We start from the raw sequence: 13,745 nt of genomic DNA, 5'->3' as shown, positions 1-13,745 counted from the left end.
TTTCTGTATCCTATTTCTATGTTGAGTTTATTTGTTGCAGTTCTTCCTCGATAGTTCTCCATGTTTGTACAGGTCTGCCTCTTTTTCTTTTGCCTATTGTATTATAATTTAATGCTTGTCTGTTTTCATTTCCTCTTCGTAATCTGTACGTTTGTTTTATTTTCTTCAGTTAAGTTTCAGAGGTGTTTTTTACTTATCCTGTTTGGCCAAAAAATTTTCCTTATAATTCGTAGGTATCTGTTGATATAAAGCAGACTTAGTTTTATTCTTGAAATACTTTCTGAAGACCATATTTTAAGTAGTGACTTGAAAGTCTTTTGCGCCGGCCTATTCTTCCTTCGATAATAGTTTCATTATCTTCATTTATACTTTCTATGCTGCCTAAATAGCAAAATTGTTCAATTTGCTCTATATCTGTTCCTTCCAAATAATAGCGCTTTTTGTTTCGGTTTTGCTATTCCTAATATCTTTGTTATTTTACTGTTCATTTTTAAACTAAATGGCCATGAGTTATTCTGTAGATTGTTAGTTTTCTCTTGCATGTGATTTCTATAAGTTGTTAATAGACATCTGACATCCGCGAATTCAAGGTCTCTAGTTTTTCAAATAACTCCTGTTGATGCCTCACCTTCTATCCTCAGTTTTCCTCAACAACCAATCTATTACAATGGTAAAGAAGATTGGAGATTCTGCATCAGTCTCTTTTCAATTTTGACTTGCTGGGATAATTTACTTTGCGTTTTACCCTGGCTGTACAATTGTTATAAAAAAGTACTACTCTGGAATCTGATGGTTCGTGCGTTTTGAGGATGTTCCACATTACTTTTCTGTTTATTGTGCCAAAGTCTACAAAAATCAGATACCTTCAGTTTGCTCTTTTGTTTCCTCCAATATTATTCTTACTGACGCAATAATTTAAAAGTTACTATTTCTGAATCCAACTTGGCTTTTTCGCTACTCTCATTATGATTTTCAAATAGAAACATTACTGTTATTAAAAAATGTCTAGAGCATAATGGAGCATTTTCGTTCCACAGAACGAAAATGCTCCATTATGGCTTCGCTATTCTAAAAGAAGATAAGAGGTAGATTCTCTTCTCGTGCCTGATGGCAGATTCGGTGGAAAAATGGAGAAAAAATGTCTATCAGAATTTGGTGGCCGCATTAAAGTATATTTTCCAAACCAGTGATTTCCAAAGTCACCCAATCTACATTCTACATCGTTAAATCTAATCTCCACATTTTTTACAAATTTGGAAGTTCCACCAAAGCCAAATGTATTTTGAGTTTCATCGAGTTATTACGAGTATATAAATATTTTTATTTCCATTTGTACACCTATGAAACTCACTAATTGCTGCTTTGATATGGCCCCCATGTTCATAATAGAAAGAAAAATTTTTCTTGTAACCCAAAATATTATGTTAAAATTTAATTTATACGATAAAATGTAACTGATTTAGTTTACACAAATATATTTGAAAAAATCGATGTGGTAATATTGGTTACTTATTATCGCTACCAGCTTTTGCAATATACAATGTTATTTAGTAAGTTGTTTTGAATCTTGGAACGATTATTTTTAAACGTTGTATTACACACCCTAATGTCAAAAGTTCATTGATATCTATTTACGTAAATCCATTATTTTTTTTTTATTTACAATAAAACAAATATTAGCATCCCTTCTCTTAATATTAATAATAAATTGAAAACTTGACAGTTATAAACAGCGGAAGTTGCTGAATGTATGTGCACCTACACTGTCATTATTTTGATAATTGTTTTTATTTAAAAAACCCGTTAATTCATTGATAAACAGAAACCCAAATCGAAAGTAGCTGATGCTTAGCGCGAAAAATCCAGCGATTCAATTTGCTCGGCGTTAGTCACGTTCACTGCATATCTGAATGTTAGATTTAATTGATCATTCCATGGCTCCGCTTACCTCTGCAATCTAGAGCGAAGTTCGAGCTTCATGTTGGTCCATGGGCACATGAGATCGGTGCACTCGCAGCTCACGATTGTAAAAATCGGTTTCGAAACGGAAATAATAGATAAAATGACGGAAATTAGCAATATTGGAGGACAATTCATTTTTTTCCTTCCTTTAGAAGAAAAAATAAAAACTCAATGTGTTTAAGAGAAACTTAAGGGAAAATTGACTGGTTGTATTTATTATTTGAAACAGTCGAGGCCTCAGAATCAGTTGATCTCAATACTACTTCTGAAATATATTTCACCCGTTTCATTTTCTTGGTCCCCTCAGTCTAGTTAGCGAATATATGTAATACATTAAAGTAAGTATAAGTGGTTATTAAGATCCTTAAAACAGACTTAAATTAGTTTTCTATATTCCAATATTCATGCTATTTTTCATCGATACATTGAAATCAGGAATACTGATATTAATACGAGGGTAGTTTGATGGAAGAGCGACAATTAACAGGTTGTTAGTTTCCTCCATAATTCTGATGTCATCTTTCAAAATTTTAGATAAATTCTACATATTAGATTAGTTTTAATACTCATGTGAAGAATTTTGTTTCCGTAGTTGGGTAAATGTGAACAAAAAGAATTTGGAGAGTTCATTGACATTATTTGTTATTTCCTTAATGTTAACCAAAACATATTCCAAATATCAGAATATGAGAAATGATTAATGTTAAGAAAACGTGAATAAGAAAGGCGGAACATCACCTGGTTAAAAGGAATAATCACGATAATGTCCCAAACCAAGGGACTATGAGGACTGAGAGAAATGGAGATTGGGCAGCACCGCAGGACGTAGATCGCTATAGATCAGAGAATTTTATCAAATGATTCTAAGTAATTACTGTAAGTAATGTTTATTATTGTTATACTTTATGGTCAAGTACAATATAAAAATATGTATAAAAGTGTAATTTGGTGTTTAATTTAGTCCCATTAAGATAACGCTCATAATCTAGCTGACAAAGACTTCGTTCCAATTGATTCCAAATACTCAAAGTAGTCAAAATGTCAAATTTTTATCTCTCTTACAAAGATATTATAAGATATATTATAAATCAGAAGAACTTAAAATCAAGACGATTTAAAAATCTAAATCTATCATTAGTCTAAGACCATTATACCCCAAGAAAAAATGGAACAAGGAACGTTTTAGTTCTCATAAAATCTTGGCCACAGTCTTTTTGATGACACCTGACACATTGTAACTGCTCATAATTTGCTTGAAAATGTGATAACATTGATTATCTATAAAGGAAATCAGAATCACGGATTCTCAAAAATCGGGATAAAAATCGGAAAATAATACAATTTCTTCAAATGGATGGAAAAATTGATAAATTTGGAGGCGTAGATTTTGATTTGCACTTACATGATTATTAGGGGATTCTCGGGGTGGCCAAATATTCAAAACAAAATAAATTGAGCACTCTGATTGAAGAAATGGGTGTAATGGCGGCTTAACTTTTCGCATTTTATATAAAATTTCTTTTTCGTGTATATATAACGGGTTGAATGTCTATTTGTACTTTCTTCTGAACTAGGGAATATGATAGTGAATCAGCATTTGAACATCTTCGGACCACACGTATCATTTTCATAGCTTTGGTTATTAATGTTGTAAGTATATTTTAGATTATTTGTAATAGTCTTAACTAGTTCGTGGTATTCCTGTCTCGGTTTTACTTTATGTATGAATAGTGCAGTCCAATCAAAAACGCTTTATTTGACACCAGCATCTTGAATTCGAAAGATGATGAAAATCGAATTTTATGTCTGGGGGACATGGCCATTTAACGATTGTTTGAGTACTATGATAACATAGCATCTCACACAGCCATTGTGGACAAATTTTCTGTTAGAACACATTTCGGACAATAACCGTTATGTCCTGATACAGCATCAGATGACTTTCCAAAATTTGAAACCCGCTTGTTTTCAAGCTTAAGAATATAAGATAAAAGTTTTAAAACTGTTTTTTAATTCGTTGGCATTATTTGGACGATTTGAACATATTTAGTGTTTTATTACTACATCCTCAGTGGTTTTTATGATAAAAAGATAAATAAATGTAAAAATTGAAGAAAAGAATACATTCAATTTGAATTGAGTTGAAAAGAAGCGTAGTTTAATATATGTTCACCATTTTTCTAATGAATTTTCATCATTTTGATCTTTGTGTCATTATTGGAATTTTTCTTACATCATTGCTGTTAATGTTTAGTTTTTCAAATACTGTGGCGCTCTAAAGGAATTGTTTGTATAATCAGGTATTGTTTTTGAAAACAATTTCACTTGCAAATGAATCTTTGTTATTTAAACATATATAATAACAATTTTTTATGCAAAGGGATATTTTGGAAATGTTTTCATTACTTTGACTACGTTTCGCAAACGTCAAATATTCAAAATTTTGACGAAATTAGAAAATACACTGAGTTAGAATTATTAATTCGGTTATTGTATATACTTATGAAATGCCACAATACGTCAAATTTAAATTATAATGTTTTAAATAGGAAGTACAGGTTTGTGACATCGTTTGAAAGGTCCCTTCACTGTCTATCCAAAAATTTTATGGTATACATTTTCTATTGCAAAAATGAAAAAAACTAAAAATGTCAATGAAGTAAATATCAAAATGTTCGTTGCGACGTCTTGGCAATATGTTAATCGTAAATAAAACTCTTTTTCTTCTAACCTATCAGGCGTGCTCGATCGGATCTCAAGAGTAACTCGTTATCTCACGTCCTGTACTTAATACCGTTCACATATTCCCATAGGAATAATTTTAATAATGTAAGGTCAGTTGATCGCGTCGGCCAATGTATCGATCCTCGCCTCCCTACCCAACGGTTGGTAAGTATTGCATTGAGGAACTTCCGGACATTGCTCTGATAATGTGGTGGAGCTCTACCTTGTTGAAACCATACCGCATTCACTGGAAATTAAGGGTTTTCTGGATCAGGATATAAATGTGACAGAAACGGAAGGACATGAAATTATTCAAAATTACGTTCGTCATTCAAATAGCTCTAATGAAAAAGAAACCAATGATATAGCTTTCAGCAATCCTTGCTCAAACATTAACATATTAAGATCTGTTGGGTAACTCTTTATTTTACGTCCTGTACTCAATACCGTTCACATATTCCTTTAGAAATTATTCTAATCATATAAGATCAGGTTATCGCGCTGGCTAATCTGTCGATTCTCGTCTCTCTTACCAACGATTGATAAGTATTGCATTGAGGAACTTCCGGATATTGCTCTGATAATGTGGTGCAGCTCTACCTTGCTGAAACCACACCGCATTCACAAGAAATTAAGGGTTTTCTGGATCAGGATAAAAACTAGTCAGAAATAAAATGATATGAAATCACTTCAAATTATGTTCTCCATTCAAATTGTTCTCAAATAAAAAGAAACTAATGATATATCCCTTAGCATTCCCTGCTCAAATATTAATATTTTAAGAGTGTTCGATCTGATCTCAAGAGAAACTCTTTGTTTTGCGTCCTGTAGTCAATACCGTTCACATATTCCCTCAAAAATAATTCTAATAATGTAAGATCAGGTTATCGCGCTGACCATTCTATCGATCCTCGCCTACCTACGCAACGATTTATAAGTATTGTATTGAAGAACTTTCGGACATTTTTCTGGTAACGTGGTGGTGTTTCATCTTGCTGAAACTATGCCGCAATCACTGGAAATTAAGGATTTTCTGGATCAGGATATAAACTGGCCGGAGCCATGAATGGAGTTGCCCAAATTATGTTCTTCTCTTATCCATTGAGGGTTTTCCGTTAAGCTGTAGCACAATATTGCCGATTAGGATTACCGTTAAGTGAAAAATGGGATTCTTCATAAAACATAACGTTTTTAATTGAATAATAATACTATTATCCCACATGTACATCATTCGTTCATAAGAATAATTTTTATCAAAATCGCATTCCATGAGCTCCTGACCAGGTATCATATTATAGGGATGCATTTTATTTTCTTTCATTATGTTTACTATTGATGTATAGCTAACATTAATGACGCGGTTGCCTGTCTACTCAATGTATATGGGTTTTATTCAAACTCATTTCGACCGTTCATCGTCCTTAACTGACTCATTTCCACTTTTAAAGTTAATACATTATCACCATAGACAGATTTGAATATTTAGTATGCGTCATTCGAAATCCAAGTTTTAGAATAGACACGATCTCACTATCAGACTTGAAAACCGAAGCCGGTTCCAACTTGTCTTGACACACTAGATGCAACGTAAATAACATTTTTTAAAGATGTTGTCAATATGATTGTTAAGTATTTATTGACAACATGACAATAAGAATTTATTTCAATCAAGTTTCTTTTAATCGAAAAGTTGACGGGATGAATTTCTAGTAGAATATGTAAAATAAGTTAAACCTCACTTGGGTGAGTTTCTAATTACGTTTTAGGTGATTTCCTTTATGAAATGAAGCTTTGATATTTTATTCGCTTTGATTTTTGATCTTTTTTCTGGCATTTCCTGCAATCCTGTTTATGTTCAAAATCTAAGTTTTGGTTTTACTGTTTTTGTATTGCATCCTATAGACTTGATAAATCACTTTCTTTTATATTCACTCTTGGCATTGTTCAATTGGCACCTAGTACTATTAAAATGCTTTATTTTGTTATATTAAATGATTTTTGTAGGACATTATGGGTCAAAAATGTTATCTCCAAAGCTATTTTTGTATTTTTCGGACATATGGGTATTTAAGACCATTACATTCAAAAACGTTCAAATAATATAAACTTCTAGTAGAAAATCAGAGGAAAATTTGTTCAAACGCTCTAAAAATATGCCACCTTATTCGTTTTAATTTATATGGGGCTAATTTTGAGACTGATAACAACTTCAAGAGGAGCTCCAATATCTTTAAGGGTTCATCAGGTTGAAAAACTGAGAGCCAACAGAATGGGAAAACCACAAAAAAGCGAAAAGAATAAACGAAGAAGCTAAGATGCAGATAAGACAATTCGGATTCAGAGCGAAGACTTTACGAACGGGAACATACCAGTACTATAGAAGCTCACCTAGATTCCGAGAGAGATTGGAAGAAAGATCTCACCATTATTATTAGTCAACGTACTAGCCCATAAGGAAGAGGAAAAGCTTTTAGAAGAGTTATGGACCACCAATTCACCCTGAATAAGGTCCCGAATGAACATTTGGATTTCTCAGTTAGAGTCGAAGAAGAAATCCGATATCAAGACGACCAGAACGGAAATAAAGGCTACACCGTACCTGAATACGAACCAGAAGACAAAGTGACATCTGATTCACTAAAATCAAATACCTGGAAGACAATCTAACATTCAAAAACTACGTCGAATCTAGTGGATCAGACGAGGAAAGTAAAAAGACGACTGAAAGATGATCCAAGCTGGGAACCCAAGCTTCACTCATCCGGACCATCATTACGCGTCTAAAGCGTGGGGATACAATACCATAAATCAGCTGATCTACTGATACTTGGACCGAAAGAAGATACGAGATATTATGGAAGAAACCGTCAGAAGATTCCAAGAGCTGAGGATATGTCCCAACATCCAACCGAGGGAGCTGACGGATTACATCAGAGAGAACTACGCCAGGAAACCAGCTGGATCAAGACCAGTAGAAAAAATAACGAAAAATGAAAAGGGACTACCGTATGTAAACAAATCTTTAGTCTAATGACAATCATAGATTTTCAGTTTTTTTGAATTGCTAATAATATATAATAATGTTTTTTTGTGATAATTTGTCTTGATTTTAGGTCTCTTTTCTATAAAAATCAGTTTAAAATAACATGTAAAAATAAACGTTTCGACGTACTTTGTTCTTTTGAGTTAATGAAAATGTTTTTTTTATATTCTCCTATATTCGTTTAATTGAATGCTAATTATAAAACGAAATTATTCCCTAGTTAATTTTAAGTAGTAATCATCAACTTTTTTATTGAATCAACAAAAAATGTATAAGTAATGTATAAGTACCTAATCATTTGAATTTAGATTGAGGCATTTGTCCCCCTTATATATTGAGTTGGTTGCTAAGGATTAGTAACATACATATTGCTCTTTGGTTGAGAAAAAAATCTTTTGAGGGGATCATCAAAGTGGTGTATCGTAGACTTCCCTTAATGTTAAAAGTAGTTACAACGACCTCGTCATTGACACGGCACTCATTTCAAATTAAGAAAAAAAAATGTTTATTCCCCATATAAAATTCGATAAATATCTAACAAACCGTCAGTCCTCGTGGACTCATCATCTCCACTGTTTACCAATGAAAACATCGAATCGTAAACATAAATGCATTTCTATTGGCCGAAGCTGAATGTACACAATTTCTTCGAAATTTTCCTGCCAGACGTTTACGATAAGCATTGGCGTTCATAAATTTCTTTAAATAAACAGAAATATGAAAGATAGATTATCCAGAATACAATTATACCAGTTTATAAACATTGCGAAAAGTTTTGTCAGCATGTGGTTTTAAATACAAACAACTGAATAAACGGATAGCAATAACCGAATCGTCAAAGATCGTTCTATGGCCACAAGATTATTTACGTCAGATAAAAGACTACCGAAATTCTAATTTATCTAGAAGAAACATACTAAAGTGGTTTAGTGAACAGCTTTTACCTAACATTCCAGCACAGTCAGTATTGTTATGGACAACGCATCCTACCACTCGGGGCAACTCCTTAAGATACCAAATAGTAGTATTTTTATCAAATTTTAGCATTTAAGTCTGAAAAAAATATTTCTATTTCCGTCAGGGCTCGTAAAAAAGGCCCAACAAACAAAGAATTGCTTATTGTTGTTAAAGGTCTAAAGTTAGAGGTATTGACAAGATGTGCAAAGAACAGGGTCATACTCTTCTCAGACTACCTCCTTACTATTGCATATTTAACTCTATAGAGTTAATATGGGCAAACGTAAAATCAGAATTACGAAAATGTAATCAGTTTCCAGAACTGAGTAAAGGGGTTGTAGAAGTCGTAAAGAAAGTTCTAGCAACAGACCGCCAAGAGCTTTGGAAAAACTGTGTTGAACATGTTATCAAAGAAGAAAATGAGTATGTGGTATCACCCTCTTTACAACCCATCATAATTCAATCAAATGATCAGACGATTCTAACTACCATGAGTATTTATAAGGATACTTTGGAAATAAAATGTTTTTTTCTTTTGTTTTATTTGAAAAGAATTTATTTTCCTTCATGGTTTACGCTTTGAAATTTCTTTTTCCAGAAAAAAACACGAATGGGGTACAAAAAGGGCTAAGTTCACGTCTGGTACCGTATTTAAGCCAAACTCCCTAACAGGCAGGTACATTTTACTCGCCTATTTACCTTTTAAAATCTAATATTCAGCTGTAACAAGTTAACGAAGTAAAATAATGATTTTTTTCCAAGTTCCAAGTAGGACTACATTTAAGTGCATATGTTTAAAAAATGGCGTATAATGCCGTCCAATTTATAATGATTCGATTGCCTTAAACGATTACTTTCTCGCATAACAAATACGTATTTTTAAAAGTATTCATAAAAATAATAAATTTATTATCGGCAAGTTTTTATAATCTGCAATTGATATTCGAAGAACTATAGTTGCGCCCGTTGAAGTATTCATATAATTTACGATCAGAATTGTCAAAAACAAGTTGTTGCAAATCTTCATATAGAAATAAACATATTACTTTGAGTAATGCTCCATGAGAAAGAAAAATAAAAGTATTTATATATTAAATTATTAGCTTCAGCTAATTTCTAACATGACAATGTTTTACAGGCAATTCTGTCGGACAAATTAATTGCCTTTACATATTTTAATCAGTAGTATTTTTGATAAATTCTAAATATTTTCAATATATAAAATTCACGTATTTTCTATCCTATATTTACTAAGGAACACCGGAAACATACTTAATAAATAAAAAGAAGAGAGAAATGAGTTTCTTATCTGCTGATATTACGTCTCTTGCCAATAATTTCATAGTTATGTTTCATATTTATTAGGAGTTTTTAAAATTCTTCTTCATCCATTCCCGAATGTATGTTTTCTCATCTAATCTATTTCTGTGCATGGGACTGAAATGCAAGGTAGCAGCAGATATAATTATTACGAGTAATGCACTTTTCCTTATTCACTTTACTTTGTTATTTTCTTTTTTAAACCGATCACAAAATATTGGATAAAATTTGAGGTTAGAAAATTGCTTACTTTTTCTTATGGAATTTTGATTACTGGTAATCATGTCGCGATGACATAATATAAAATGACGTGCAATATTCGTCCATTGAATTGATCCTGCAAGTGATTGCATGCAATGACTTGCTCATTGTCTGATAATACAACGTGCAATGCAATGCAAGACGCAATATTTTTTGATCAAAAGCATACGCAGATGAAGTCCATCTGATTATTTCATGCTATGTCTTGGCATTATCGGTTTTGTGCCATTTTTATTGCGTGCAAGTTGCAATCTAGTTACTTTTGGCTTAACAGATCAGCTAACTTTCGTAAAACTTAGTTTTGTTATTTTCATTATTAAGCTAAGTACAAAATAGTAGATAAAATTTGAGGTTAGGAATTTATTTACTCTTACAGTTTACAGAGACTTGCATGCAATTTCTTGCACGTTATATATATTAACACACAACATTGTAGAGATATTTGGCAACTCATCTGTGATTGAATGTAGAGTTTTATGGCAAATTACGCACAATTGGTTGATTTCGTACGTCGCAATAGAAAATTTAAATAATTTAATTGTCAAACATATTTGATGCTTAATTATTTCACATTGTGTTGTTTAAAAGTTCAAAAACAGAAATGAGTAGGTAACTAACTAATATCAGATTATTCTTGTCGATTTTTATGGGGCTATATTCTTTTGAAATATGGATATCGCTCCAAGTGACGATGAATTATTAGTAGAAAATACACTCCCAAATATCCCAGAAGAGGCTAAAAATGCCACTTTTCATTTTTATCTCATATCAAAAGAGGTATCAAATCTGCTATACGAAGATGGTCCCGGAAGTATCTGGTCCAACAAAGAAATCACAAATATTTTTGAAAAAAATATACATTTATTCTTCATCGTAATCTCTTTTTAGCTCCATACACTTTTCCCATCGAAATTCGATACCCTTTTTATAATAAGAATCGTCAAGCTCCTCAAAATAGACATTAACTGCCAACAACACCTCTTTATTGTTGGAAAATCTTTGACCACCGAGACATTTTTTCAAGTTTTGGAACAAAACATAATCCGAGGGGGCTGAATCTGGAGAGTAGAGTTCAAGAGGTAGCAATGCAAATTCATTAATATCGACAATTGCAACAACAGGTGTGTGAGCTGGTGCATTGTCTTGATAAAACAACACTTTTTTCTTAGCCAAATGCAGCCGTTTTTGCTTGATTTCTTAGCTCAAGCGTTGCAATAAGTCTGCATAATACTCACCGTTGATAGTTTTTCCTTTTTCAAGATACTCGATGAAAATTATCCCAAGCGCTTCCCAAAACACCAACGCCACGACCTTGCCTGCAGATGGAACAGTCTTTGCCTTCTTTGGATTCGGTTCTCCCTTTTCAGTCCATTGTTTTGATTTTTCTTTTGTTTTGGCACCCAACTTGCGCACAGCTTTCTCATGTGTAAATTTTCAGAAATTTTCAGTTAATATGCGATGTACCGCACTTTTTGGAATGCCTACTAAGCCTGCTAGCTCGGGCACTTTTAGTCAACGATCATACAGTACCGCTTTTTGGACGTTTTTCAGCATTTCTGAAGTCGTCTCTTCATTTGGTCAACCGCTGCGATGCTGGTCCTCATAGGTCGTAAGGCAACGTTTAAACTCCGCAACCCAATATTTTACTGTTGATAAAGGAGGAGCAATCTCACCCAGAGTAGAATCTAGCCCAGCCTTTATATTGGTTGTGCTAATGCATTTCAAATAAAAGTATTGTATCACATAACGATGACCAATTTGTTCCATGTTTTCAAATTCTCTGAAAACGTTCACTTTTGATGGCTTCCAAACAAATACTAAACAACATGGATTCTTCAAACTTAAAACATATGCTGTATTGATTGTGTAGTTTCTAATTCTTCAAGCAGCTACCACCATTTCTAGGTCAGACCAGGTACTTCTGGGACCATCCTCGTACTCAGTTCAAGAAATGGCGGAAAGAAAAAGGAATCAATTATTGTTTTTCCTGAAATGTGTTAATGTTCTAAGTAGAAGAACTTTCTAGGAAAATTAAACCAAATAGTCTTTGGACACATCACTCGATTTTATGCACCACACTTAATATATATCATGATTTAAATATTACCAAGTATTCAAAACTTGAAGTACTACTAAAGCGCAAGTCCAATGGTTACACACCAAATACAATAAAGATTAAACAAATTCATGTATTAATTTATGATGTACCGAGAGTAATTGCTAACTATCTGTGTTTACCAAATGTTCCGAAAGTCATTCGCGACAATCCTGGTGGATGCAGGAAGCGATATTAGGACCCTCAAGAGAAAGGGAAACTACAGTAGTAAAAGGTTATATAGATGGATTTAGGGATTTATTGGAATCAGAAACATTATTGGCGAACCAGGAAACCTGAAATCTGCCCAAGAAATATCGCAAACTATAAATCACCAAAAACGTTCTTTTCATTTTAAAAATAATAATATTACTATAAATTTTTGTAATCATTTCAAATAAAAAAGATTATAGCTGTGGGGATCGTAGGAAAAATATTGTATATAACTCGTTCGATAGTGATAAACACACTCGCGTTTGCTAAATGTCACTTTCTGCGGTTGTTATGTGATATACTATAAATTAACCCATCATCAACTCATTGAATTTGTATCATTTAAAGATATTTTTTGTTATTAAACTGAAACATTTAAAATTTAAAATCATGGCGTGAATTCTAAACAAACATTTAAAAGACATTCTAGTAAATTCTACTTAGGAAATAAAGCGAATTATTCTACTGCCGGATAAAGTGATACTTTCACTGTTTATAAGTGTAGATAAAATTTCAATAATTTCAAATCAATTTCTCACGTACCTGTTTTGAAGAAATGACAGCCATTATACTTATAAAAAATATGTATGCACAAAACAATTTCCACTCTTCGAATCACAATCGGAACTTGCAAATGTCGTTCACGTCGATGGAATATTTAATTTAATTTTTATCAAGTCGTCCGAACAACAAACTAAACTACAAAATTTAGTAATTAGTTCGTTTTATATATAAATAGAGTTATCTTTTTTTGGAAAACTTGTGTATATATTTATTAATTAACTGACGCAACGTGAAATGGCGAAAACTCGAGGACAAGTAATATTGTAAGACAGAAACAGCAGTAATGTATTCGAAGCAATGTTCGTTGTCAAACTAAATCAGTGTTATGTCGAAATATGATAATAAGAGATCATGACCTTACCGATACATTATTCTTATCATTATTCTATATTATCCGTATTATCAATGAACGTTTAAAATCGGTAGGTAAGACATGGTCAGTAATACATTTTTACCATTCAACAACAGATATTTATTATAAATATTTATAGTTTCTGTAATGGAAATCTATATTTATTAAAATATTTATTATTATGTCCCATACTAGGTAGATGTATGTAAGGTCATTATCGAATTCAAATTGATAACATTTTCTTAAGCTTTTTG

At 32.4% G+C, this 13,745-nt stretch overlaps 1 protein-coding gene across 1 annotated transcript in view; it reads right to left on the bottom strand.

Moving 5' to 3' along the window:
* LOC130901163 (branched-chain-amino-acid aminotransferase, cytosolic) overlaps nucleotides 1-13,440 on the bottom strand; it is a 45,498-nt gene extending 32,058 nt beyond the window's left edge. Inside the window, exon 1 of the mRNA XM_057812301.1 lies at nucleotides 13,119-13,440. Within this exon, the coding sequence (XP_057668284.1) occupies nucleotides 13,119-13,142 (24 nt within the window). The 5' untranslated portion in view covers nucleotides 13,143-13,440. The remainder of the gene's footprint in view (nucleotides 1-13,118) is intronic.
* Nucleotides 13,441-13,745: the final 305 nt, after the last annotated feature.

This window comes from Diorhabda carinulata, chromosome X (assembly GCF_026250575.1).
Source record: "Diorhabda carinulata isolate Delta chromosome X, icDioCari1.1, whole genome shotgun sequence".
Classification (NCBI taxonomy): domain Eukaryota; kingdom Metazoa; phylum Arthropoda; class Insecta; order Coleoptera; family Chrysomelidae; genus Diorhabda; species Diorhabda carinulata.
Note: the sequence above shows the minus strand (reverse complement) of the source record. Positions and strands in the feature narration are given on the sequence as shown.